This window comes from Balaenoptera acutorostrata, chromosome 8 (genome assembly GCF_949987535.1).
Source record: "Balaenoptera acutorostrata chromosome 8, mBalAcu1.1, whole genome shotgun sequence".
NCBI lineage: Eukaryota > Metazoa > Chordata > Mammalia > Artiodactyla > Balaenopteridae > Balaenoptera > Balaenoptera acutorostrata.
Genome location: NC_080071.1, coordinates 4,400,143 through 4,427,253, shown reverse-complemented (window position 1 = coordinate 4,427,253; position 27,111 = coordinate 4,400,143). Strand labels below are relative to the sequence as shown.

General features: G+C 33.8%; 1 protein-coding gene across 1 annotated transcript in view; it reads left to right on the top strand.

Moving 5' to 3' along the window:
- Positions 1–27,111, top strand: part of LRP1B (LDL receptor related protein 1B) — a gene marked incomplete at its 5' end in the record, with an annotated part of 1,526,008 nt that overhangs the window by 791,789 nt on the left and 707,108 nt on the right. The window contains 3 exon segments of the mRNA XM_057550915.1: positions 2,794–2,934; positions 7,424–7,549; positions 13,801–13,917. Of these exon segments, the coding sequence (XP_057406898.1) occupies positions 2,794–2,934; positions 7,424–7,549; positions 13,801–13,917 (384 nt within the window).

Below are 27,111 nucleotides of genomic sequence, written 5' to 3'. Positions count from 1 at the left end.
AGGAGGTAAGCTCTACTGGTTCTCAAGCAATTATTCATAACCTATGATGAAAAACGTGAATGAAACCTTAGACATTACTGTCATCTGTTTTTGAAAATGTCCACATTTGTATGAGCAAACATTTAAAAATAACTGACCACCCACATACATTTGAAACAATGTTTAAAGCAAGTTTGGAAATTCTTGCTATTTGCATTTATTCTGTAATGATGGACATATCACTTGAAAAACATTTGAAACCTAAGTAGACTTAGAGAACTTCTCTCTAAATTGATTACATTAAAGAATATTTAGTTTAGAAATATCAATTTTCTAGGGTAGTTTGTCTTTCCATCGACAAACGAATCTTCTTAAATATAGATATAATTATTCAGAAGAAACTATAATTTCACTCTTGTATATGGACATTTTTGATCATTCCTTACAACTGTGGGTTGAGTTATTTGATCAAATGATCCCATGAAAGCTAAGCCTTTTAAATTGGTAGGATTGTTATCAGAAGAGAATCAATGGTTTCTTGGGTTTTTCGATCCTCAAGCTATGAAACAACAGAATTGACTTACTATTTCTTTGGAGTAAACTATAGAGAGACTACAGAAAATCTTAAAGCTGAACTTAAGTGGTGAGGAAGCTGGTGACATCTCAAATCAGGTTTCTTGTCTGATGGAAATTTTTTTAAAAAACACTGAAAGACTATTGACTGTTAGGCTTAATAATTATACAGTAGAAATTAATCAAACTACTAGTTCCAGTTCTAAGTTGGGCTTATATAGAGTCAAAAGAAGAAACTATACCACCCTCAAAGATCTTAAGGTCTAATTGAACAAACAAAACTCAAAATAAGGGAAATTTGCATGTTATCAATGGTCAGTTCTAGAGATTTGAGAGAAAAGCTTGATCCTAGAGATGGTCAGACACATCCCAGATTACACCTCCACCTTTTTTTTTTTAATGTGTGTTCTTTTTTTTTAATTAATTAATTTTATTTTATTCATTTATTTTTTGGCTACTTTGGGTCTTCATTGCTGTGTGCAGGCTTTCTCTAGTTGTGGCGAGCGGGGGCTACTCTTTGTTGCAGTGCGCAGGCTTCTCATTGTGGTGGCTTCTCTTGTTGTGGACCACGGGCTCTAGGCATGTGGGCTTCAGTAGTTGTGGCACACGGGCTTAGCTGCTCTGCAGCATGTGGAATCTTCCCAGACCAGGGCTCGAACCGGTGTCCCTGCATTGGCAGGCGGATTCTTAGCCACTGTGCCACCAGGGAAGTCCCTACACCTCCACTTTGTCTTGAGTCTCATACTCATTCCCAGTTGCTGCTATAAAAAGGCACCCTGGGGTTGAATAGGAGACCCAATGATCTCCCATTTTTGTTTTTATTTATTGCAATTTCCTATTTGAGATTTGTTCTCTTTCTTTCTCTCTCTCTGAATATGTATATATATGAATATGTATATACAGGAATATGTATATATATAATATGTATATTTACAAAATTTGTTACTTTCAAGTGACCTTACAGAAAGACAACATTAGAGAAATTGCTGCTTCAGCATTTTGATATTGAAAAAGATTAAACAGGGAGGAAAAATTACTGTCAGTCCCTGTATACAGTGTCCGCTTGTCTGAGAGGGGACAGAAGACACCTAGGATTACCTTTGATCTAACTGAATATTTCATTCACCACACTGATTATTTTTCATCCTTAAGGCCTTAAATAAGAATCTGGATTATATGGGACGCCTTTCCTTGCCCAGCCCCACGCATAACTCTTTGAAGCAGATTCTCTGCAGTTATGGTTCAGCGTCACATTCCCTTTTCCATTCTTTGCAGCAGGGAAAATGTAAGGGTTAAGAGAGCGAAACACAGAGTGTTCTGGAAAAGCCACATATGTTTTCTCGTTATTCCTTATTATTGGTGTGCACATAGGTTTTGTGACAGTTCATCAGTCCAAAGCAGTTACCCAAAATAAAGCTGAAGGCTATCAGAACTGGGGTGGAAAAATTGGCTTCTGTTTCTTCTAGTAATAAACCAGCTTTTGATAATTCAACACCATTTTCAGTCCAAGAAATACAAATCATTTACTTTAACCATTGCCACATTTCCCTTCACTTTTCAGACTCTATTGAATCCACTCAAAGAGAACAGAAGAATAGCAACACTTCCAATTTGTGAATAAATCCCAATCAGTAGAATTCCTAACATTTGATCAGAGAACATGGGATATATGGAACATAGATTCTGAGTATATAATCATTTTGATTAACTTAATACTTCCTTGAATACTTAACCACACCTGAGTTGTTTTTTTTTTTTTTTCCACTTGCAGACCAGCGAAGTAAATACAGCCATCAATGCTGTGTGCTATTCCCTTGTCTTTTCACTTTGATTAGTTTTTGGTGTACTTATGTGTAAGGTGGAGGTAGTAAAATTCTTTGCCGTGCCTTCTTCATAGATTGTCATGATGATCAGCTGAGATTATGAATGAAAGCTCTTTAAAAAGTAAAACTACAAACAACATAAATATAAGATGGTATTGTATTATTGTTGTTATTATTTATTATTTTGGAGACAGTTGCTTAAAATGAATCTTTAGAATTCTTAGTAGAATAATTATTGTCAGAAAAACCTAAAATTTTCTCATTTCCAGAGTTGGTTGCCACCACAATGTTGAGATGTTTTCATATTCTCTATAAAATGAAATGAGATCAGTATTTTGTTATTATAACAAAATTTACATTTTAATGAACTGAATATATCTAGTATTGTTTATAGACCTTGGGTTTCTTTTAACCGTAGTTAATCCTGGAGAAGAATTACCTCACATTTGTAAAGCTGGAGAATTTCGCTGCAAAAACAGACACTGTATCCAAGCTCGGTGGAAATGTGATGGCGATGATGACTGTCTAGATGGAAGTGATGAAGATTCAGTCAGTTGCTGTATGTTCTCCTTCAAGTTATGTTAAAACTTTCTGAGTCTTTGAGTGTGTGAACTATCAAAGCAGTTTGGGAAAATCTAAAAATATCATTGATGCAGATTGAACTTAGTTTTTTTTTTTTTTTCAGTCATCCTTTTATATAGAGATTAGACCTCAGATTATCTCCTTTGCATAGTTTTAAAGCACAGTTTTTCTCATCCTTCCCCATCTTTGAATATTACCATTTTGCTTGCTCCAGAAATTCTCTTCTTTCCTATTTTGTGCTGTCAGTGCCACCGTACCATTGTTAGAAGGTTGCTATAGGAGACCCTTTGGATCTCTGAATTTAAAGATGTGGAAAATCAATTTAAACTCCCCCAAGGCAGAATTACTCGTACAGAAGGTCACGATCCACTCCATTGCTCCTTGGCAACAGAGCCTTGAAGATGATCCAAGGAAACAGACATGGGTTTGGAATATGTTATTACCTAACTTCACTGGCTCAGTACATAGTAGGAAACACATAGGGACACTCAGACTATTAAAGAAATTAAAGGTTTGATTTTTCTCCCCTTTAGCTTCTATTTAGTTGTTTATCATTTGCTGTAATAGGAATAGTTTCATATTTCTGGTAGGGATGAAGAAATGTCCTACAAATATGGAAGGAAAACAATTTGAGAAGCAGATTAAGTAAACTTTTGAAAATACATTTGATAAGAATCACTACCTGAATGGTTTTGAGAGATATGAAATATTTTTATATGAAGAGAGGTATGTGACAGACATTTATCTTTTGTCTTTTGATTTAACTTATATATATTATTTTTAAAAGAAAATGATTTTTTTTTTCAGTTAATGACATTTTTTCAGTTAAAGTGGCTAAACTAATTGAGAGTTAATTGGCAACCCTCCATTTTCCTTTTTATTTCAATCAAGAATATAAAAATAAAGTTTTAAAGATTCCTTGTTAAGAATGAACAAAATTGGTTTTAGCATCTATAGCATACAATTTGGGGACAAAATTCCAAGAATATGGACTTTTAAAAAATATTTCCAAATTGTATAAAAATACATAGTACATAAATTGTAATTAATACATAAATCTAATACTACTTTCTCTTAATTTCCAAACATGCACTCTGACTTCAACATTATGAACTTCTTATTTTCAATCCTATTACTATCTATTCTCTATAAAGTGTGCCACAAATAAAATGTTAAGTACTAAATTGATACAATTAGCCAAAAATTTTGGAGTGGGAGGAGCATTTCATCTAAGGGTAGATTTTTTTTTTCCTACTTTTTAACACAAACAATGTATTATTTATTTATTTATTTATTTATTAATAGATCTTTATTGGAGTATAATTGCTTCACAATACTGTGCTAGTTCCTGTTGTACACCAAAGTGAATCAGCTATACATATACATATGTCCCCATATCCCCTCCCTCTTGAGCCTCCCTCCCACCCTCCCTATCCCACACGTCTAGGTCATCGCAAAGCACCCAGCTGATCTCCCTGTTCTATGCTGCTTCTTCCCACTAGCTAACTATTTTACATTCGGTAGTGTATATATGTCAATGCTACTCTCACTTCGCCCCAGCTTCCCCCTTCATTAGATTAATTGCCTCATTCCTCATGACTCACAATGTTTATTCACGGTTACAGTGGATGCTCCCTGCGTTATCAGCTCCCTGCATAGTCACAGAGTGCATGAGTAGAGCACACATATTTCATCACAGTATTTAGGAATTTATCCTGTAGGTCCCTGTTCTGTGTGATTGTTCTTTTCACCAACTCATAAAGAAACTCATCTCCTCTATGAGTATAGGGGGCATTACTACTGTTAACTGTAATATTAAAATTCCTAGTCAATATTTTTTTCTTTCATTATTTTCATCACATCACCCAAACCTGCACCATGTACTTTTCCTGGTGTTTTCTACTTTACCTATAGTCCATATTCAATTCTATCAATAAATCTCATCTCTTTTACCTCTTAAGTAATTAATTTTTTATCCTTACCTCATCTAAATCTTCACTGCATAAATTAGGCTCCTACCTGAGATGAATGCAGTGGGTGTCCTGCTGTTACTCCTACCACTATTCTTCCCTTAACTAAAAAGCCCACTTTCCATGCCACTCTCTCTCGTTGTCACAGCATATATACACTACCAAACATAAAATAGATAGCTAGTGGGAAGCAGCCGCATAGCACAGGGAGATCAGCTCGGTGCTTTGTGACCACCTAGAGGAGTGGGATAGGGAGGGTGGGAGGGAGGGAGACGCAAGAGGGAAGAGATATGGGAACATATGTATATGTATAACTGATTCACTTTGTTATAAAGCAGAAACTAACACACCATTGTAAAGCAGTTATACTCCAATAAAGATGTTAAAAAGAAAAAAAGCCCACTTTCCACATTGCTTCCAGAGTGGTATTTGTAGAATGAAATTTAATCTTGTCATTTCAATAACTGCATAACCAACAAGATAAATTCTAAAATCTATTGACTCCACAGAAAGTACTTCATGTTGTGTCTCACATTTACATTTTTAGCTTTAAATGTCTATCATGTATCCACTTAGCCTCTTTGTCCTTGTCATGTTGAACTACATGTACATCTCTAAAAAATGTCCTCTTTCTTCTGTGATATTGCATTGTCTGTTCCCAGTTATGGAGTTCACCGTAGTTTACCATTACCTCCATAGGGAAGTCGTTTTTGAACACCAAATATCTCCTTCTTGATACAGCCCAGTTGAGTTAAACATCTCTTGGATATTATCTTATTATGGTAGTTGCCAAACCATATTGCAATTTTATGCTTACTTATTTGATGCATCTAATAGGTGAGAAGACTTCCTGAGGAGACACACTATGACGTAGCATCTTTTTAGTCTCAGAGTCTAGAACAGCAACTAGCATGTGGATGGATGAATGACTGAATACATGGGACAATGGAAAACTAAATATCCCTAGCCACCTCCCAGCAGTATGGTGTCTTCTTTAAACATTGCTGTGATTCTGAGCAGCATTAGATTCCTGGGGTTCCATGGTTAATATTTCAGCACTGCATAATTCATTTCAGGGGATTATTTTTTATTGTAAGTACTCATAAGCTTCGACCTTGAATTCTGTTATCATTTTACTTCTCAACTCCAAATCACAAGACAATGGATTGTATTCGGTCCTCCTTTTTAACCTCCCATTTATAACACTGTGAGAATTGCCAAGGTCTTTGATCAAGCTTCACTGAAGTGCTTATGCATAATGTTAATACTTTAAAATGTTGACCCTCTAATATATTGGATGACTTTCATCCTCCTGAGCAGCTATTCTTGCTAAAGTCCCTGAAGTGAGTAGAAAATATTAATCATGCTCAAATACCAGAAAACATAAGGCCCTTTCCTCCTGTTTATTTATTTATTTTTTACTATGTATGAATAAAAACTTCCAAAAAGTGATAAAACCACTTTATCACTAAGGCTACTTTAAATAAATAGTGTTTTGTAGAAACTGACTAGAAAGGAATACATTTTCTATGCAATAGCATGATAAAATGGCTATTTTTCAAATTCTAAATAAAACTAGTACCAACATTTATTTTTAATCATACAAAAGTGCAACTACTGGGCACAAGGAAAATTACTTCAGAAAGAATGTTGAAGTTATGAAACAAATACTGAAGATCATGCCAATTCAGTTAGGAATTTAGCCTCCAGAAAGCAGGACAAATAATCACAGGAGGTTAACTTTAAAATGGCCTCCTGTTGTGCTTAGATATTGGAGATTTAATCCTTAGCTGTGCTCAGCTTCCCATATGAGGGTTGGTCATGTCCTCAGTATATTTTGTGGCTGCATGTTTATTTGTTTATATTAGGGGAAAAGACTCATGATGATTATTTTTGTTATTAAAATTATTCAGGATCTTATATTTAACATCAACTCCAGGTCACAAGTGATGCATTTTTATTTTTCGAATTTTCTTTCCGGTCCCAGAAAACATTGAGCAAAACATAACAAAATTAGGCTTATTTAATGTTTCAAGACGTGGATGTGCGGTTTAAAAAAAAAAAACACAAATATTTTTGATATGTGATTAAATTATTTGACACATACTTGTTGCATTCCACATTAAAATTTGAGGTTAATTTTCAATGTTTTCGGTAAAAAATCTGAAGTTCAATCTCCTATTGTGATAAATGATGGGAAAAGAGACTTAATGGATGTAGTTGGTTTTACTGAAGACATGAAAAATGAGTATATTCCCTTTTATCTGAACTTTAATTCCTTGATATTTTCTGTAAAACTACTACATTTTAACAGAGCCTAGAGTGTTATTATTTTGTATAAAATATGAGACAGTGAATGACAGAAGATATAGATTAGTTGTACTATAATATTATAATTACCATAAAATTTCCATGACTATTCCTTAAAATAATCATAATTTTATCCAGTTTTAAATTGTTCAACTTACTTCTCCTCTCCTCCCTGCCTCACCCCAGTCAATCATAGCTGTCCTGATGATCAGTTTAAATGCAAGAATAATCGCTGTATCCCCAAAAGATGGCTTTGTGATGGAACTAATGATTGTGGAAGTAATGAAGATGAATCCAGTCAGACTTGCGCAGGTAAATGTTTGCTTGGATATATACATAAATCTCCTCCAAAGTTAGTCTCCATAAAAATGCAGGTCAATACCTTGAACTAAGCTGACTTTCCTAGTGCTGATGATCTGATTTTTGCAGTAGTAAATGAATTCAGAGTTTGATGCCACAAAGGCTAGAATACAAATTATCTTCTACTTCATCTTTGGGTATGATTCTGCTTTCCAAAGTAATTTGGCACTTTATCTATTCATATGAGTTGACTGTTGATACACTACTTGGACAAGACTTGTCCCTGCTAAATCTTACTTGGCAATGGAGGAAGAAGTTCGTGAGTATACTGTGATGTAGGCCCTCTCACATGGAGAACTACTTTTTATTTTTAAACCTTGAAAAAATAATTTATGTATTTTATTTAGTCTGCTGTAGAATACGTCTGTAAATTGTTTTCTGTTCCTGGCATATTATTTATGTGGGATAGTTGTTTTCTTGTTTTTTTTATAAAGTCCCAAGACCACTAAGCCTATTTATATTTCCATATAATTTATCCCATTGCAGTAAATCTTTGAATCCCTAGCTACATTCTCATTCTATGTGATTTTTAAAGGAGGATTAGGGATTGACTAGCTAGTTGTAGTAGTAAAAGTGAAAATGCTATGTATAGGAGCAAATAAAACAATCAGTCCTAATTAGTAAGATTTCTAAGCCACTCCAGGCCTTCAGTCCACTAGAAAATAGAACGCCACTTGCTTGCACCTTAAGTGCCACTTTAAGTGACGGCTGCTGAGTTTGCCACTCACTACTAGGTCTTCTTGTCAGTATATTTATGATAGCTATTATGGTCACTGCACACCTTTACAAAGTGAATAAAAAGAGCAAAGAGAAAAATAAATATGGCTTTTAGCTTTGAAAACTATGTTGTCATGTTACAATGTATTTCCCTTTTGTTTTACCAAAATGAATAGGTCATATAGCTCATTATATTGGAAAAATATGGCAAATTCATTAGATAATTTCCCTGGCTGGGCCATTTCTATACATTTCTAGTTATAGGTGTGTACATGGATATGTATCCTAGATAAATTATTTCCCATAAGGGGATTATTTTGTAATTTACTCCACTATCCTGTAGCCTTTGGCATTGTGACTACTTTATATCTAAAAGAATATGATTTCCTACCAGAAGCCAATTTTCTATTATGTTTCTTTGGGATTTATCCTTCATGGATCTACTAATTTGATAAATATTTATCACAGCACTGGGGACAGAATGAGGAAAAATACGTAATACCTTTCTTTAAGAAGCTAAGAGCTAAGGTGAGGGGAAAGACATGTAAACAGGCCATTCCCATGCAGCATTCAAAGTGCTAAGTTGACCCTCAAATGGGAGCATGTAAAGGAACAACTAATTAGTCTTTGGCTATCTTGGAAGGCCTCCTGAAGGAGGGGATGTCTAAGCTAAGCCTTACCAAAAAAAAGCTGAAGAAAAATGACTAAATAACAGTTCAAGTTATTTAATTAGAAAAAATAATCTGATAAAACCACGTGTTAACAAGATTGTGGTAAAAAAGGAATCATCATACATTCTTGGTGTATAAATTGATTTTCTACATTGTAAAGCAATTTGGCCAAATCCAATAAATGTGAAGATGTGCATACCTTCAAGTCGATGATTCTATTTCTAGGTTTATACTCCAATACCTATGCACATAGAGATGCGAATAAGAATTTCATTGCTTTAACACTGGTAATAGTGGGAAATTAAAACAAGCCAAATGCCCGTTACAGGAGAAAGGAAATATATACATGTATCTCCATATATGCACATGTATATACATATATATATTCACTGTTATATTCACACAATGGTATGTTATTCATAATTAAAATGAAATATTAGAACTCAGATATCAACAGGAATTAATTTTAACGTTAACCGAAAAAGTTGCAGAATATAAACAATTCAGTGCCATTCATATGAAATATGAAAATACAAGAGTTCTATATGTGCTTATTGATTTACAAATGTATAAAAATAGAAATAAAATAGGTATGGAAATGAAAAAAAGAAAAATTAAGGATAGCAGTTACCTTTCTAAAAGAGAGGGAAATGTGATTGGGAAAGATTACACAGGGGACTTCAAATGTAACTATAATACATAATTTTTTAAATAAAAAATCTGTAGCAAATATAGTAAAATATTAAGATTTGATAGAGCTATATGATGACAAACAGGTATTAATGATATCATTCCCGATACTTTTCTAGATGATAGAAACATTTTACTGAAAGAGCAATGAGTGATTGATGAGTATAGATCGTGGGGGGTGAGGTGAAGTCCGTAGAGGGTGGAGGGTTGGAAAGTGTGCCTGGAAGGGAAACGGCGTATGCAAAGCAGGCAGAACAGAGCTAATAGGCAGGGCTTGGGAGTTGTTCTCCATCAACAACAAAATGTTTTTGCCTACTTTTGAGGGAGACCCAGAGGACAAAGATGAGAAGTACTTAGATTTGAATTTTTTTTTTTCCCCATAGTAATCATGATGATCTGTGGCTTCAAGCCTAGGCAATTTCAATCTGGCTTTTTTCCCACAGCATAGAACTCTGGTTTGATTACATAATATTTGTTCTTCTCATATCCCCCCACAAATTTTAACTAAATTCAAACTAGACAGATAGGATTGCATTAAGAAAACCTGGTGTATTAAAAAACATCAGACTTTTTTACACGAGAAACTGAAGAGTATATTTTTATATGACATAGGTTTTGTTTAAACGGAATGCTTCGATTAAAATACAGCACAGGTAAAGTTTAGGAACAATGTGTTAAGCTCTGTTCTTCTCCCCCTCCTTGTTGTTCCTGTGCATTGTGGGATTTCTCACTGATACATGACTGCAGGGGAAGCATAATTAGTGATGGGTAGAAAAAATTCACATTGTGACAGTGAATTTCTGATTCACTGCTAAATAAACAATTCCACTGAGGAGGTGTAAATTTCCTCCTCATTAAAGCAGCATTTGCTACAAAATTAGAGTCCTTTGGGGCTGCTCTGCTAATCTCACCTCCAAACTAACTCAGAGCTGATGGGGACAAGAACTGAGAAAGTAAAGGTTGTGTCTTCTTGATACAAATCTAGTGATTAAAAGGTGATAATTTAGTCAATCTGATTATATCATATAGACAGTACTTGTAGATTTATGGAATGAAGCATCTTTCTTATCTGAAATCAGTTAAATTTGCCTGGTAGACTAAGCAGATCATTTTCTCCATGATTAGAAAAGACAATGAATTCATATATTTTATAATAAGCCAGTAAATACTCTTAGAAATAAGGGGTCATAAAAGTTGTTCAAGCATCTGAGTTAATGAAGTGACACACAAATTCCTATCCCATAACAATGTGAGGTAGGTCATACATGATGTGAGATAGGTTTCTAGGAATCCTTTCTCATTCTTCTCTCTAATCAGCATAGCAGTCCTGATGAAAGAAGACCATCTGAGAAAACTTGCTAGAGTTAAACCCGAATGACTAGGAGAGTGATACAAGGACATTGAACAGAAAAACATTGTATTGGAAATTTTAATATACTCTTATTATGGGTCAATTAGAGTTTAATGGAGATGAAAATATATAATAATATCTTTTTTTTAAAGCAAGAAACAAGAAAGACCGAAGGAATAAAATAGGTAGGAAATGAGGGAGGAAAGGAGAGATTTAGGAAAGAAAGAAATGTAGTGAGAACAAAAGAAACGAGAAAGGGAGGGAAAGAAGGAAAGAGGAAGGAGGGAGGGAGGAAGGAAGGAAGGAAGAGGGAGAGATGGAAGAAAGACAGGAGGAAGAATTGAATTTCAGAAAACTGTCTTATTAAAGTTCTCTTAAAACTCAAAAGGTAAAAAGTATTTGCTGCAACCAGTGAAATGATACAGAGACATGTAAGAAAAAAATTAATAATCTGTCTCATAGCTCTATGCCCTCCCCTTCCCACCAAGTAAAGCAAAGCCAACATCTTCACGCTTCTATAGGCTAATGCAAATATATACTTATTTTTTTCCAAGTAGGCATGGTTTTGTTAAAATTACCTAGGAACTTTGTTGATTTAGCCTAAATGTTAGAGTAATTTAGCAGAAAATCCATAGGGTTAACAAAATAAAATAATACAGGAATATTGAACCCTACTTTAAAATTTCAACATTGAAAACTTCAGAATCATATGTGTTTGTTGGGCTCCTTAAAGTCTGTTAATCTAAAGCAACTTATTTGTAAAAAGGGAAAAATCAGATATTACATAAAATATTTTAGATTCAGGACCCTTATCCACATAATCAAAGCAAAATGCATACTGTAACGATTTTCCTGGTCTTTCTAATTATAGACACAGAGTAGAAACACTATATCCAATGTAATATAACAAATCAAGCCAGAAATGTTTCATTTGTTTTTCTCAAGTAATCTTTTAAATATTCACAAAATAGGTATACATCTTTACCTAGCAAGTACACTTTTCTTAAAGGAAATAACTAGTATATGACTTTTAAGAAATTATTTTAAATCACCTCTGAAACCCTAAGTTACGGAAACTCATTCTACTGTGTTCAGATGACTTTGAACCATACTCTATTTTATACCAACCATCAGTATTAAAGTTCACAGGGTGTTTTGCTGAAATAGGAACACATCCTTCTGATTCTCAAGCCCAGGAAAAAAGAGGACATCTATAAACTAAGCAATGTTCTCTAATCATAGCCACAGGAACTCAGACCCTAATTGTTCCTCAACTGTCCAATCTTTATCTCACCCAAATATTGATAGGTCTGAGTGTCCCCTTCTCAACATTTCCCACTCCTTCCTTTGGTCCAATAAAAAGAAGGAGTGCTGGTTTACTGATAACTCAGGAAAACAGGTTTGTAGCTCAGAGTGACAGAAGGAAAAAAAAAAAATCAAACATTTAAAAATAACTAAGTATGTGATTTGCAGAGACGTGGAAGGACCTAGAGATTGTCATACAGAGTGAAGTAAGTCAGAAAGAGAAAAACAAATATCGTATATTAATGCATGTATGTGGAATCTAGAAAAATGGTATAGATTATCTTATTTGCAAAGCAGAAATAGAGTCACAGATATAGAGAACAAACATACGAATACCAAGGGGGAAAGTGGGGTGGGTGATGAATTGGGAGATTGGGATTGACATATATACACTACTATGTATAAAATAGATAACTAATGAGAACCTACTGCATAGCACAGGAAACTCTACTAGGTGCTCTGTGGTGACCTAAATGGTAAGGAAATCCAAAAAAGAGGGGACATATGTATACATATGGCTGATTCACTTTGTTGTACAGCAGAAACTGACACAGCAGTGTAAAGCAACTATACTCCAAAAAAATAAATAAATAAAAAATAAAAAGAAGTATGTGACAAACTAACACCCGGGAGAAGAATTAGGGAGGCTATCTAGGCTCTCATGTTTTCAAAAGTTGATCTGATCATCATAGAAAAAGGCAATCAAACCCCTTGTAGAACATAACCCCTTTACTGAATAATTTTAAAGCACTGCTTTAGGCTACTGGAGAAAGCAAGGTTCCCTGTGTGTGTTCATTGAAACCCTTAAGAGAGCCCAAAGCAAAGTTCATTAGTATACTTTGATTAAAAAGTCATACATTTTTATATAACTGTGCTTAAAAGTAAGTTTTAAAAAATCCATTTTAAGGCTAAATGTATGTTTTAGAAAATGTTTTCTGCATTGTTGATCCATCCTTGAAATAATTTGGAGATCAAGAAATAAATGCATTGAAAATGTTAGAGGACAAAGACAATTCTGACCCCATAATTGGAAACCAGTTACCCTGATAGCTCCAAATCCTTCCTCTTGCATTGCAGCAAGTTTCTTGATTTATTGGCAAAGGCTTTGCAAAATTATTTTTTGTTAATTAAAAGTTGGATGAAATTTAATTCAGCCATATATTCACAAGCATGTGCTGGGCAAAAATTGTAAAATAATGAATTCATAGCTTCGTTTATGGAAGTGTGTGAGGATTTCAGAATATCTTGTCACTTAGCATTCATTTTAATTGAAGGGCAAAGCATGTGAACTTTAGAAAAGGCAGGCAAGCTGGCATTACCAAAAATTTAATAAAGGTTTATTTTAAAAATATGTAATAGAGCAATGTAACATCTTATGTGTAAAAGGGTTATTGCATGATCTATTTTATCCTTAATGTTGTTCAAAAGGCCTCTAAATTTATTCTTTGTACATTAATTGATCATTTTAGCCAGAACATGCCAGGTGGACCAGTTTTCTTGTGGAAATGGGCGCTGCGTTCCCAGAGCATGGCTGTGTGACCGGGAAGACGACTGTGGGGACCAGACCGACGAAATAGCATCTTGTGGTAAGTTGCGAGTGAAACATGCTGTTAGTGGAGATGGTGTCAAACAGAAGATTCTATCACTATAATCTCTCTTAAAAGGCTATTTATTTCTCTATAAATACAAGTTGACAAGGCAGAAGATCTGTTACTTTTTATTACTGCCTTTTGGGCCTGAGTGTGTACTTGAATGATCACTGCAGAGTATGTCCCATTCATGAGGCAGTAACCATATCCTCGGCTAAAATAAATGGATCCAAACATTGCAGATTTTAGTAGGAGGTGGTTATTATTAGGCTAACAGGACATTCTCAAATGTTCATTATTAATCTTATGTCTATGATGATCAAATTTTTCAAACTGAATAGCTCATAAAGTGACATTTGGAGTACATGAGGAGAGCATGTTTCTTGTTTGTATGCATATGTTATACTCTTGGAGCAATAAACTATACAGGCTGAGAATACATAGTTGGTAAACCATTTGTTTCATTTCTATAGAGTCATATAATTCTGAAGGACAAAATTTTTATTAGTTTAAAACGTTTTTGTTAATAACAAAATTCCTAACCACTTTCCACTGATCCTCCTACTTTTGAAAACAATAAATATTTATTATTACATAAAGTTGCAAATTACCCCCATTTGTACCCATGTATCAGTAGGCTGTATCATCATTTGTCTCAGTAATGTATAGTGAAACATAGTAGAGGAATGAACCAGGTTTTCTAAGACTTGTACTTTATTTCAGGCATGGCTATGGATTTTTAAAATTACTATGGGGAAACATAAATTAGACATGCGTAGCACATTTATTAAAATAGAATACAATTGGGTATATATTTTTAATAATTTGACCCCATGTTATAATATTTCTAACAGTAGGGAAATAAGAAGACATTTTTGTAACCCTTCAATTGAAATGGCTCTATTAAGGGCATGCATTCTCTGTTTACCTAAAATTTTATTTTTTAAATGTTTTTTTATACTAGACTAAGTCCCTGTAGACATTTGAGTTTATAGCCTCTGATAAAGTAAAGATAAAGTATTACTAATTGGCAGTTGACATTGTAAAGAAGATAGTAGAGGTGTTGCAAAAAAAAAAAAAAGCAATAGAGAATCACACAATTAATTAATTGTACATTTTACATGTAGAATTTCCAAAGCCTGTGATTGAACAGTGTATCCTCTCTCCTTTCCAATGTCCAGACCAATCATGTGGCTGGGTCTGCTTCTAGACAGCTCTATTTTTTAGAAAACCTTAAATGCTTTTCTGTTCTTAGTATCTCCATCCAGAGTATACCAGAAAGGTAATGAGAAACCTGAAAACATTAAATACAGAGAAACCCTGGAATCAAAGTCCCAAGTCAGATAAGAAATGCCATGAAAACAATATAGACTAGGAAAATACATAATGAGCTCTTTAGAGAATTTCGATTAAGACTTTGAGCTGACTTATTTTGAGTAACAGGTCTAGAGTAAGACTTTTGTCTTTATTTTAATGATAACTTAATTGAATCAAAGGAGAAAAAAATTACCCTAAAATTTCAATAATAATAAAAATAATTATACCAGCAAACTAACATAATTTTCATGAGGTGAGGGGAAAAAAGGGTCACAGGGAGTCCAGACACATACTTTCCTACTGAATCTTTGCAACAAATCTATTAGAAACATATTACTGTCCACACTTTACAGTTAAGGGAATCAAAACTTAGAGACATGAGTAACATGCATGAGATCACAAAACTAATAAATAGCAGGACCAAACCATGAATCCAAGTGTGCTTGAAACTAAAACTCAGCCATTTCAGGTTGACCTTGTTTGGGAGCCTTGGACAGGGTGCAAATAGGGGGCAGATAATGCCATTATATTATACATATCCATAAATATCTTATTTAAATGCACATCCACCTATAGTGAGTTTTATTCATTGGTGTGTTGGTAAATCTTTCAACATCTCCTAGTGGAGAGGAGCCCTGATCTAGTGTTTGCCTATTTTTGTGGTGTAAATACTCCCACCCATGTCAATATCAAGTTGCCAATGTGACTCTCTGAATGTAGAATTGGGAAAAGATGTGCATACCAATATACAGTATTTCTGTGGTACAGATAAAATTGACACAAATAACTTCACAAGCAAAATAATTAGAAAATTATGAACCTTGAACATTAATTACCCTTGTTTTCAACGTTATTTAATTATAAATTTATATTTATCATTATTATTTAAAATAATGGCCGTGTGCTTAACAACTGACTCATAGAATCCTTGAAAATTTAAGAATTAGCTCTACAAGCTGGTACAAGGTGCCTCCAGTACACCACAGGATATGTACACCTTATGAAATTTAGTTGTCAAATAGTATAGTTCTGAAATATAGAAATTTTAGAGAATGTCAGTAAACCACATGGGTTAGTCTCAGTACCGTTTCTTCTTTACAACATAAGAAACATGTTTCTCTCCAAACATGTTCCTCTCTTTCATAACATACGTTTATCTCTCAGATTGTCATTTTAACTCAAAATCTATGTCAGTAGAGAAGCTGATAGTGAAGCTCTGGTAGACACAGTCTCACTTTTAAAGTTGTAAGGGAGAATGGCCTGAATTTCTGTCATAACAGAAATTATCTCTGCACTGAATACAGAATCACAAAAAACAATTGTAAATTGTTTAATTCACTGCATTTATAAAAAAAAACCAGTCACTCTACTTGGCAATAATCCAGAAATAAATATAGATTTAGCTAATTTTCAGTTTTATTAAGCATCATTGTAAAATTTGGACTGATCATATTTCACTTTTCCTTTTGGTGTTAGCCAAGTTCCCATAGATTTAATCCAACTAGAAGACTCTGCAATCATTTTTTTTTTTTTTTTTTTTTACACTTCAGCTCCATGAACCACCTCTGTTATGTTTAAAAACTACTGTTGACACTGAAAAGAATATTAAAATTTGGCTTTAAAAACATGAGAAACCTATGATTAGAAATGTTTCTGGTAGTAATTAGGAGCTGAAGGTACTGTAACGGAGGGTCAAATTTTCAGTGGAATTCACTGTCACCTGTTTGCAAACCTAATTCATTCTACTTGCATTTGCCTTTGTAAAATAATTGCACATTTTAGGTTGAGATTATATGTGGGCAAACACATAATTAGGAAGGCCCTTGAGTATTCTCTCTCAGTCTTTAAACAGTCTTTTAACTTTTTTAGTAGGTTACCTGTGCAGAAAGGAGAATCTATAATTTGATGGTGCAAATGAGAGAGGAAATGTTAAAATTGTGAAGCTTGTCTTAGAAGTATGTCAAGGAACTAAATGGTCAATCTCATTTCAAGGATAGAATTTAGCACTGGTTCTCAACTTTAGTTGTCAATTAACGAATCACTTGAGGAGCTTTAAAATCACCTGCCCATGCCTCACCCCAGGCTCCTTAAATAGGAATCTCTGGGGATAGGACCCAAGAATCAGTATTTTTAGTGCTTACCAAGTGTTATGAATAGACACTCACGTTCAAGTACCTTTAAGGCACCAGTTATCACCCTTGAGCAAGCATGGAATCTCTGGAGGGCTCATTAAAAAACAGAATGCTGGGCCCCATTTCTAGAGTCTCTGATCCAGTAGGTCTTGGGTGGCGCCTAAGAACTTACATTTCTTACAAACTTCTAGTTGATGTAGATACTCGTGCTGCTAGTCCGGAGACCACACTTTAGGAACCACTGACTTAAGGGGACCACCATTCATATTTGATTTTACCTAACAGACACTTGATGCCATAATTATGTTTATACATGCAGAATTAATTTATGATGGGAGCAATTATCCAGACAAATGTCATTCCCATCTCCAAATTACAGCATTAAATATAAGGATATTTCATGATTAAATAAAAGAATATTTCAAACAAACTTGCACTTTTGCCCCTTGGACAATTTATAGTCAAAAACAGTATAGCTGTTTATTTTAAAATTTAGTTTAACAATCTTTGGGTTGTTCTATCTTCCAGGTATCTCCATATAGCTTACATTTATTATTATTTTTTAATAAATATCTCTTGATGTGAGTTGGTAACTTCTGATCTGTTCAAAAGATTTAACTTTGGAAAATACCTAAAGTTTATTAACAGATTGAAAGATAATTCAATGGGGTATAAATAAAAATCCACTAAGATTTGCAAAGTTAATATTATTCCATCTTATGGATCTTTTATCTCTGAAGATAGTAGAATTCTGTCTCATGTACTTGGAATCTTACCTTTAAGTGTACTTGTAATTTTACTCTACGTAATTAAGGAGCAAAGAATATCAGAAAGAGAATTGGCAAGTATCAGACACAAACAGAAGAGAGAGAGAGAGCTATCAAAAAGAAATCATTTCCTGGTTAAATCAGTATAAATTGTATCAAAAATATTTTCAACTATATTATTAGAAAAACAAAGTTCCTGATTTTAAGTATAGTATTATTATTTGTTTAATTACAAATAATACAAAGAAAAAACTGGATATGTGTGTAACAATTTTAATTAATGGGAATTATTAACCCAGTGGAGTATTGATAAAATATAATAATTGTCAGGAGCTGCTTTGCCATTCTTTAGTAGCATCCTGGCAGACCCAGTGACTCTGGTAACTTTTCGTTTCTATAACTTGATTCAACCCATTTTAAAACTCCAGTATTATATCTTAGTCAAAGCTTTCTCCTCCCCGTTGCCAGCTATACTTGAGGTTCTAGGACCTTGGATGAGAGGGAATGTGTTCTGCTTTTTCACTGTCTACTTCTCCTCTCTTCGCTAGCCTTAGCTCTTCAGGAAGAGGGGAAAGCTGGAGGAGACAGGTAACATCTTTTTAAGTAGGTCTAGTGATAATCTTCTCTCTGCTTCTCTGCATGTCATAGCCCTCTGACACATCAAAAATGTAGCTCTCTTGAGAGGCTCTTATGTGAGATTTTCTGAGAGACCCGAGGTCTCACCCCTCCTGAGGTGTCACCCCTCTTCAGAGTTCTTTGAACTTTCTCTTTTTTCTCTGTTTTCTCTTCTTGTCCCTTCTTCAGAGTTCCCTCACATCTAGACCTAGATCTCTTTTATCCCCATCACAGATGGTATAGCTCATAGTCTGAAGTTGCTAGAATTCCCTTTGCTTGGTGGGCATCTTCTTGGTTGCATTACCAATATGACAGAAGAAGTTTTGCTATCTTTTGTTGGGTCCACTTTTTTTTCCATCTCCCAAATGTGAGCAGGCTGCTCTCCTAATGACCCATCTCTTAGACCTGCCACCACTGTGCATTTTTTTTTCTTCTTCTCTAGACAGGGTAAAATGGTCAGTCTACCTCTTGAGCAAATACAATCAGTTCTCTTTTCTTATACACCCCAAAATTGTCATGAATGATTCTCATGGAGTCTCTCATGAAGCTACACAGCCTGAATCTGTAACCTTGTCCACAGGATCACTCTTTGGATAACCAAAGGCACCATGATGTCAACCTAGACTTTCTCTTTTCTAAGTTAAACACAACGCTTCCTTCAAATTTTCTTACACGAACATTTGCGGGCTCTTTCCCGACCCATTGCCCTATTATTGCATATGCTTGGATTTTTTAATGACCTTAGTAAAATTAATGCCCTAAAACAGGCAGTTGATGTACAGAGTTTCAGTTTTGCAAGATGAAAAATTCTAGAGATCTGTTGCACAGCAGTGTGAATATAATTATCACTATATAGTTAACACTACTGAACTGTATACATAAAAATGGTTAAAATGGTAAATTTTATGTGTTTTTACTGCAATTTTTTAAAAAAGTCATGGCCTAGAATTGAACAGGAACATAGTATCTCATATGTGGTATTTTTACAACAGATTATAGTGGGCTTATTACCTTCAGTGATATAGATTCTAGGCTTCTGTTAAGATAGTCTTAGATGGCAGCCTTATCATGTAACTCACATGTTGAGCTCCCAGTCAATTAAAATATCTAAGCTTTTCATATAGACTAGATCACTCCTTTGGGGCACTTCTAATATTTACATTTCAAAATTCTTTTAAGTTTTATTTTGATAGTGTTCTGATTCTTCCTTACCTACATATTTTAAAATATGTGCATGGGTGAGGTCCTTTCCATTTCATACTGTCACTCTTAGACCTCCCTTCTCTGATGACTCTTAACCCTTCATCCAATTTTGTAATTTTGAATCCGTAATGCTAATGATGTCTTCCAGTTTTGTGTAATTCAAAGATTTGATAAGCATAACTTTTAAGGCTGTAACCAAATCGTGGTGACAAAGACATGAACCTTTTGGAAAGCAATTAAAAACATCCTGGGGAAAACTGATCCAATAATTAAAACTCTGTGGATACAATTTTTAATCAAGTACTCATCCACTTAAATTTACTGTCATCTCATCTTGCACGCATGATACTTTCATTTATCATGATAAGACTTCTCAAAAATTTTGCTAAAAAGACAGGAACACTCTGTTTATAGAATTCTCATGATATATACTTACCTAAAAATTGTATCAGCAAATAATTAAAATTAGTTTGACATGAGTTAATTTTACTTTACTCATGAGAAAACAGTCTCTTTAAAAATGCTGACAAAAAAATGTTTTAACAAATTCAGTCTAAAATCATAGTCAGAGATATGTGTAAACTTCACCTTCTATAGTTTGTGAATTTTCACTCATTTTTGGAATTGGGACAATATTATTTACCATTTTCCAGTTTTCATTCCTCTTTCCCATCTTCCACTTATTTCAAAAAGACTGTCAATATTCGGAGATTAAAAATGTTTGATATTTTATTACTTGTTTGATAACTTGTCTCAATATGACGATAACCATTTTTAGAAATTAGATATTATATTTTTCTCATTTCTTGGGCTTAGAGCTTTAATTTCCTCTCATTTTTGTTTGTTCTTTACTCTCCAATCTGGCAATAATTACTTTTATTAAAATGATGAAAACCAAAGAAATGGAAAAGTTATTTTCCTGCCTGTGTCCTTCAAATGTATGCTTTGTATCCCAGATGGTCTTGTTCTGTTTTTTTCTTGTTCCATACATTTATATTTAAACGTTCTTATTATTTTTGTTTAGAAATGGTATGCGAGCTTCTGTTAAGTTGTCTTCCTGTTATTATTAGGTATGCGACATGCTTTTGGATTTGTCTCAGCTTATGATTCCCTTTTTTGCACATACTTGACTAATAAGGCTCTCTATGCAGAAAAGGGGGAGGAGGTTAAGCAAACCTTGATGGAGTATATTGAAAGCCACAGGCAGAAATAATTAAAAACAGCTTTCAGTTCCTTGACCTAACTCAGCATTTCCCCAAATTCTTGCTTGAGAATATGAATCACCTTGGGTACATATTACTGATAAAGATCCCCAGGTTTCTACCTGCCTTCCGCAAAGATTCCCCATTCAATAGGTCTTGCATAGAGTTCAGGAATCTGTATTTTGGGAAAATCACCTCATGTGATTCTTATCCCAAGACAAGACCGGAGAATATAAACTCTGTGATTTCAAATTCTCTACAAATAAGAATTTGTTAGTGCTACTGCAATGAATTATCACAAACATAATGGCTTAAAACAACAGAAATTTATTCTCTCACAACTTTGGAGGCCAGAAGTCCAAAATCAACAGAGCCCCCTTTCAAGGGAATCCTTTCTTGCCTCTTTCAACTTTTGTTGGCTCCTGGCTCTCCTTGGCTGTTCCAGCATAACTCTAATCTCTTGTCTCCATCTTCACAGAGATTCTTCCCTGTGTCTCTTTCTCTTTCTCCTATAAGGAGACCAGTCATTGGATTTAGGTCCCAGCCTTAATCTAGGATGATCTCATCTCAAGATCCTTAATTACATGTGCAAAGACCCTATTTCTAAATAAGGTCACAATCATATGTACTAGGGTTTAGGATTGGACATATCTTTTTGATCCATACAATTCAGTCCACTACATCTGAGGAGCTTTATTATGCCCTATACCACCAATTGAATTTTAATGGGGGCTCAGGTATAGGTAGTCTTAAAAGCTGAACGGGTAATTCTAATATGCATCCAGGTTTCTGAAATACCCTCCTAATACCTATTCATTTAGTCCCTGCCTCCTGGTTAACTTCTCACCAAATCTCTCTGTAATATTCCTCCAATCCTCAAATTCTCTTGCTTTTCCTTTGTATCTAGAGCTCTGCACTAACAGAAGTAATTTGCTGGCTCACTAGCCACTGGGCAATAATAATTATAACCGCCTCTATGGTGCTGACAGAAACGCAGGCCTTTAAATTTCTGTCAGAAGTAAACATGAATTCTTCAGAGATTTCAGCAGCATTGATTTCCTCATTGGTTATACACACACTGTATATAAATACACACATATATATGCACACACATACACACACATATACACATATACTCAAACATATATATAAATGTATAATCAGAATCAAACGAGATAATATATGCAAAATCTAGATAGTACTTGGTATCTAGTATCTAGTAGTCATCCAGTAGAAGATTATAGATTTCTTTTTTTCTTCCTTTCAAATAATTTTCTATTCTCAAATGAGAATAGATAGACAGATAGATAGATAGATATTCTCAAACGGAAATATATATTTTCAACTGGAGTTGGAGTTGGCCCAATTGAAATTAGTTCAGAAAATGGCAATATTTCCAAATCCTTATTTTCTAATATTAAATTTAGTGTTTTGAAAGATGTCAGATTGAAGTCCTATATTGATCCAGGAAACATCATTTCTATCATGCTGAGTTGGCATTCTGCAAACAGAAAGCTGTGTACATATGCCAATATTTGAATCACAAGTTGCTGTTCATTGCTATGATGAGATCTTTTCTGGCATTTGAACAGATCATAGGTGACTGAAGTTGGGACCCTACCCCAGCGTACTCTGCCAGAAAGCAGTCAGGATGTAACTTCTGTGAGTCCTCCTGAGACAGCATCCTTTTCAGAGCCAGCATCCTTTCAGAGCCTCCTGAGCCAGCATCCTTTTCAGAGCCTCATCCTTTATTGATCTGCTCTCCAAATATTGTGACATCAGCTTTTCTGTTCTCTAGAGTTCACCAAGTCAGGTGTTCTCACCTACTATGTTCTAGATGCCTGGGTCATAAGAGAAGACAAAAGGCAGAGCTTCTGTTACAGGTTAGGGGAGAGAAGAAAAAAAAAACATACCTCAATCAGCAAAAAGACAAAATAATTAAAAACTATGACAAGTGCTATGAAAGAAATAAGAAGCTAATGACATTTTTCCCTGATGTGCTTATGTGTGAATTTTCTAAATATTGATGCATTTTTATTAGCAAAAATTTATACATATCCTCTTCTTTAATATGTATAAATTCTTACACAGGAGGACTGTGCCCTTATATGGTACTGAAATTCTAGGTTCAATATATGTCCATAATGTAGTCCATCTCTATCACTGTTTTGTACATAACTACATATATTTGTGTGTGTGTGTAGATACACATTTAGCTTTAAAAACTCAGATAATATATAAAACAAAAAAAAACTAGTAGTTACTTTACCTCACCCTTTTCACCAACTCCAGTGGCAACCGTTTTTAACTCTTAGCCAAGTTTTCTGGTTACTATTTCCATTTTTTCAGTAAAATGTTTAACCACTATTTCTTGATTTCCCAAAATTATACTTGTCTTTTGGCTTCCTCTTAACTAGAATATTCTGTAAGTTAATTTTAAATTAAAGCTGTACAAGTAAATTAAAGTTGTACAACTTTAGAAAATAATGTGTTGTCATAATAATATAAGAAGTTGTTACCTCATGATGTAGTTAAAACCAATGAGAAACTATATTGAGAGAGTGGGAAAGGGAAAGTGTGGAGTACTAAAAGAAAGTAAAATTCTCATTTTTAATAAAGACATTTAGAATGGTATATAATTTTCAAAATTTGATTAGTAAAATATTGCTTATTGGTCAGCTTCCATAAATATATGGACGACTATATATCAATCATTTGTGATTTTCTTCAGTTTTAATAAAAATGATTATAATGTAATTGTTGCACGAGAAAAAGTCTGGTATAATATTTCTTCTTCGGAAACTATTGAGACTTGCTTCATGGCATGGGAATTTATCGTTTTTGTAGAATTCCCTTGTGAACAGAAGAAAAATGTGTATTTTTTGTAGGTTGCTGTAGATTTCTTTTGACATATAGATGGATAGACAGACAGATGGATAGATGATATTACTCAAACTTATTAATTATTTTAATATTCCTTGTATCTTTATTTATATTTTTTCCTGTTTAAGGATAACTTAAATAAAAGCTAATTTCTCTGAAATGTTTTTTCTTTTACATGTAAAACGGCAATAATAAAAACTATCTCATAGTAGTAGTTTTATAGTCATGAGGATTAAATAGGAACCACATATAACACCAAATACAGTGTTTGGGTAGTTAATTGTACCACTCTTCCATTGGTTAGTTTGTAGTACTAATTCCCCTTTTTCCTTAATTCCATGTACTGACTAACATCAATTCTATAAGACGATTTAAAATATGGGTTTACATATCATATAGACTTACATAAACTATGAATTTAAAATGATTTACAATTATGTACCTTGCTAAAAGTTTAAAATGTATATTTGAATATTAGCAATAGGAATAGATATATATAATTTCATATATAAATAGTCATATATGTAGGTACAATAAAATATTTGGACCCCTGACTAATGCTTTTGGTAGTCAGCTAACAAATAAGGACAAGGACACTGGTTACTGTAAGTGTACACTAGGATAGATAGATAGATAGATAGATAGATAGATAGATAGATAGATATAGATATAGGTATAGATATAGATATATAAGACATCAAGCATTAGTATTGCTGCTTTACTCCTGGATTTAACCCCTGTAATTCCCAAGAGAATGGGAACTTTTCCCATTGAGTGCACTTTTTTCTCTGTTATATTTAGTGGTTTTTATGTTTTCTGTGTCAGAAAACATTTTTTGAAATGTGCTAGTTCCAGTTATGTTCTTTGTTGTGCACTTAATGACCCTGTGATTTCTCATTTGCAATCAGAATCTGCGAGTATGAATCTCAATGACAATTTGATTGCCTGGTGACTTTTATATTGTGTGTGTGTGTGTGTGTGTGTGTGTCTTTTTAAGGTGGGGGGGCATCTGTAAATAGAATGAGCAAGAGTGAGCTCTTAGAAACCATTTATAATCATACCTTAAACCAGTATTGATGTAATAACCAAGGTTGTCTATTCTTGGAGATATCACACTTACTTGTATGATACATTTGGAGTGTCATTTGCTTCTCTTTCCCTTGAGTGTGTTACTTTTTTTTTTTTAATTTTTATTGGAGTATAGTTGATTTAAAATGTTGTGTTAGTTTCAGGTGTACAGCAAAGTAAATCAGTTACACATATACATATATCCACTCCTTTTTAGATTCTTTCCCATATAGGCCATTACAGAGTATTGAGTAGAGTTCTCTGTGCTATACAGTAGGTCCTTATTAGTTATCTATTTTATATATATAGTAGTGTGTATATGTTAATCCCAGTCTTCCAATTTATCCCTACCCCCTTATCCCCTGGTAACCATAAGTTTGTTTTCTACATCTGTAACTCTATTTCTGTTTTGTAGATAAGTTCATTTGTACCCATTTTTTAGATTCCACATATAAGGGATATCATATGACATTTGTTTTTCACTCAGTATGACAATCTCTGGGTCCATCCATGTTGCTGCAAATGACATTATTTCATTCTTATTTATAGCTGAGTAATATTCCATTGTATATATGTACCACATCTTCTTTATCCATTCCTCTATTGATGGACATTTAGGTTGCTTCCACATCTTTGCTATTGTAAATAGTGCTGCAGTGAACATTGGAGTGCATGTATCTTTTCAAATTATGGTTTTTTATATATAAAAGAAAAGGGAATTGCCTGGGTAGTCCAAACATAGCCAAGATTTCGGAATTGTGAATGGGTATCAACCAATCAACCATAGAGCTAGAAATAAGGAATCCCAAAGTATATTGTTTGCACTAAAAATCAACACATATAAGCAATTTGATAAAAATTACTCTTATTAATAATTTGCTAAATTTTTAAATGCTAAAAATAGAACAGAAAAAAGTATCCCAAGCAACCTTACTACTATTTCATGGCACTGAAGAGTTTATTTCTTGTGCCCACACAGTGCTAAAATTACCAATCCCAGAGTATGAATTAGAATGAGACAAATATGTAAAATGTCACATAATTATAGCTTTCAAAATTTCTATAATATTTCAAAATAAAATTTGTTTTATTCTTTTTCTCTTGGAGGATGTGGTATTATATGTACACACACACATACACACACACACACATGACTAAAATTTCCTGAAATATAGTCTTAAAATACATACCCAAATTAATTTACTTGAGATACCCACTTCTTGCATGTTTTGGGTTTTGATATAAACTGTAAATCAATTTATTGTTGTTTATTTCATCTGCCACATTTCATTGGGCATTTCTAATTTACTAAAGCTATTACTTTTTTTAATCATTTCTTGGGTTGAAAAATCTAAAGTCACTGTTTATTAACCTTAGGATTGAATTGAATATAGACTCACTTTAGTACTAATTATTTTAATCTCCAGGGAAGTCCATCACTGTTAGATATGAATCCATTCTTTGAAAATTTTTCTGCTTCCCTAAAATATGTAAAAACAGAAAATGTAACTTTTATCTTTCCTGTATTTTTAGTCTCACTCACTGGCTTCTGTCCTTTTATTCTTATGTATGTTCAACTTTCATCCTCTTAAAAAAGGTTACCACCAGCATAAGTACCTAACTCTCCCTTGATCCTATATCTCTTCAGCTATCATATTAATTCTTACTTTCCCCACAGTCCAGTGTCTTGAGAAAGTTGAAGAAAATTTATGTATGCATCTTCCACTCAGTCTACTAGAAAATGGAAACTTATTTCTTTCCCAGATCATTCCATGAAAGCTCAACAAGGAAAAAAATTAATTTGGGTAGGGCACTTCAATTTGTATTTAAGATTATCTGAGCAGCCTTCATCACTGCTGTTTCTCCTTGAAACACTTTCTCCTCTTGTCTTCCATGACAAGATATTTCTTGGTTTCCCTCCTACATTTTTCTGATTCCTCTGTCTCTGACTACCCTTCAAGTATTCTTTCCTTATTTTCTTTGGGAGAGGAAGTAAATTGCTTT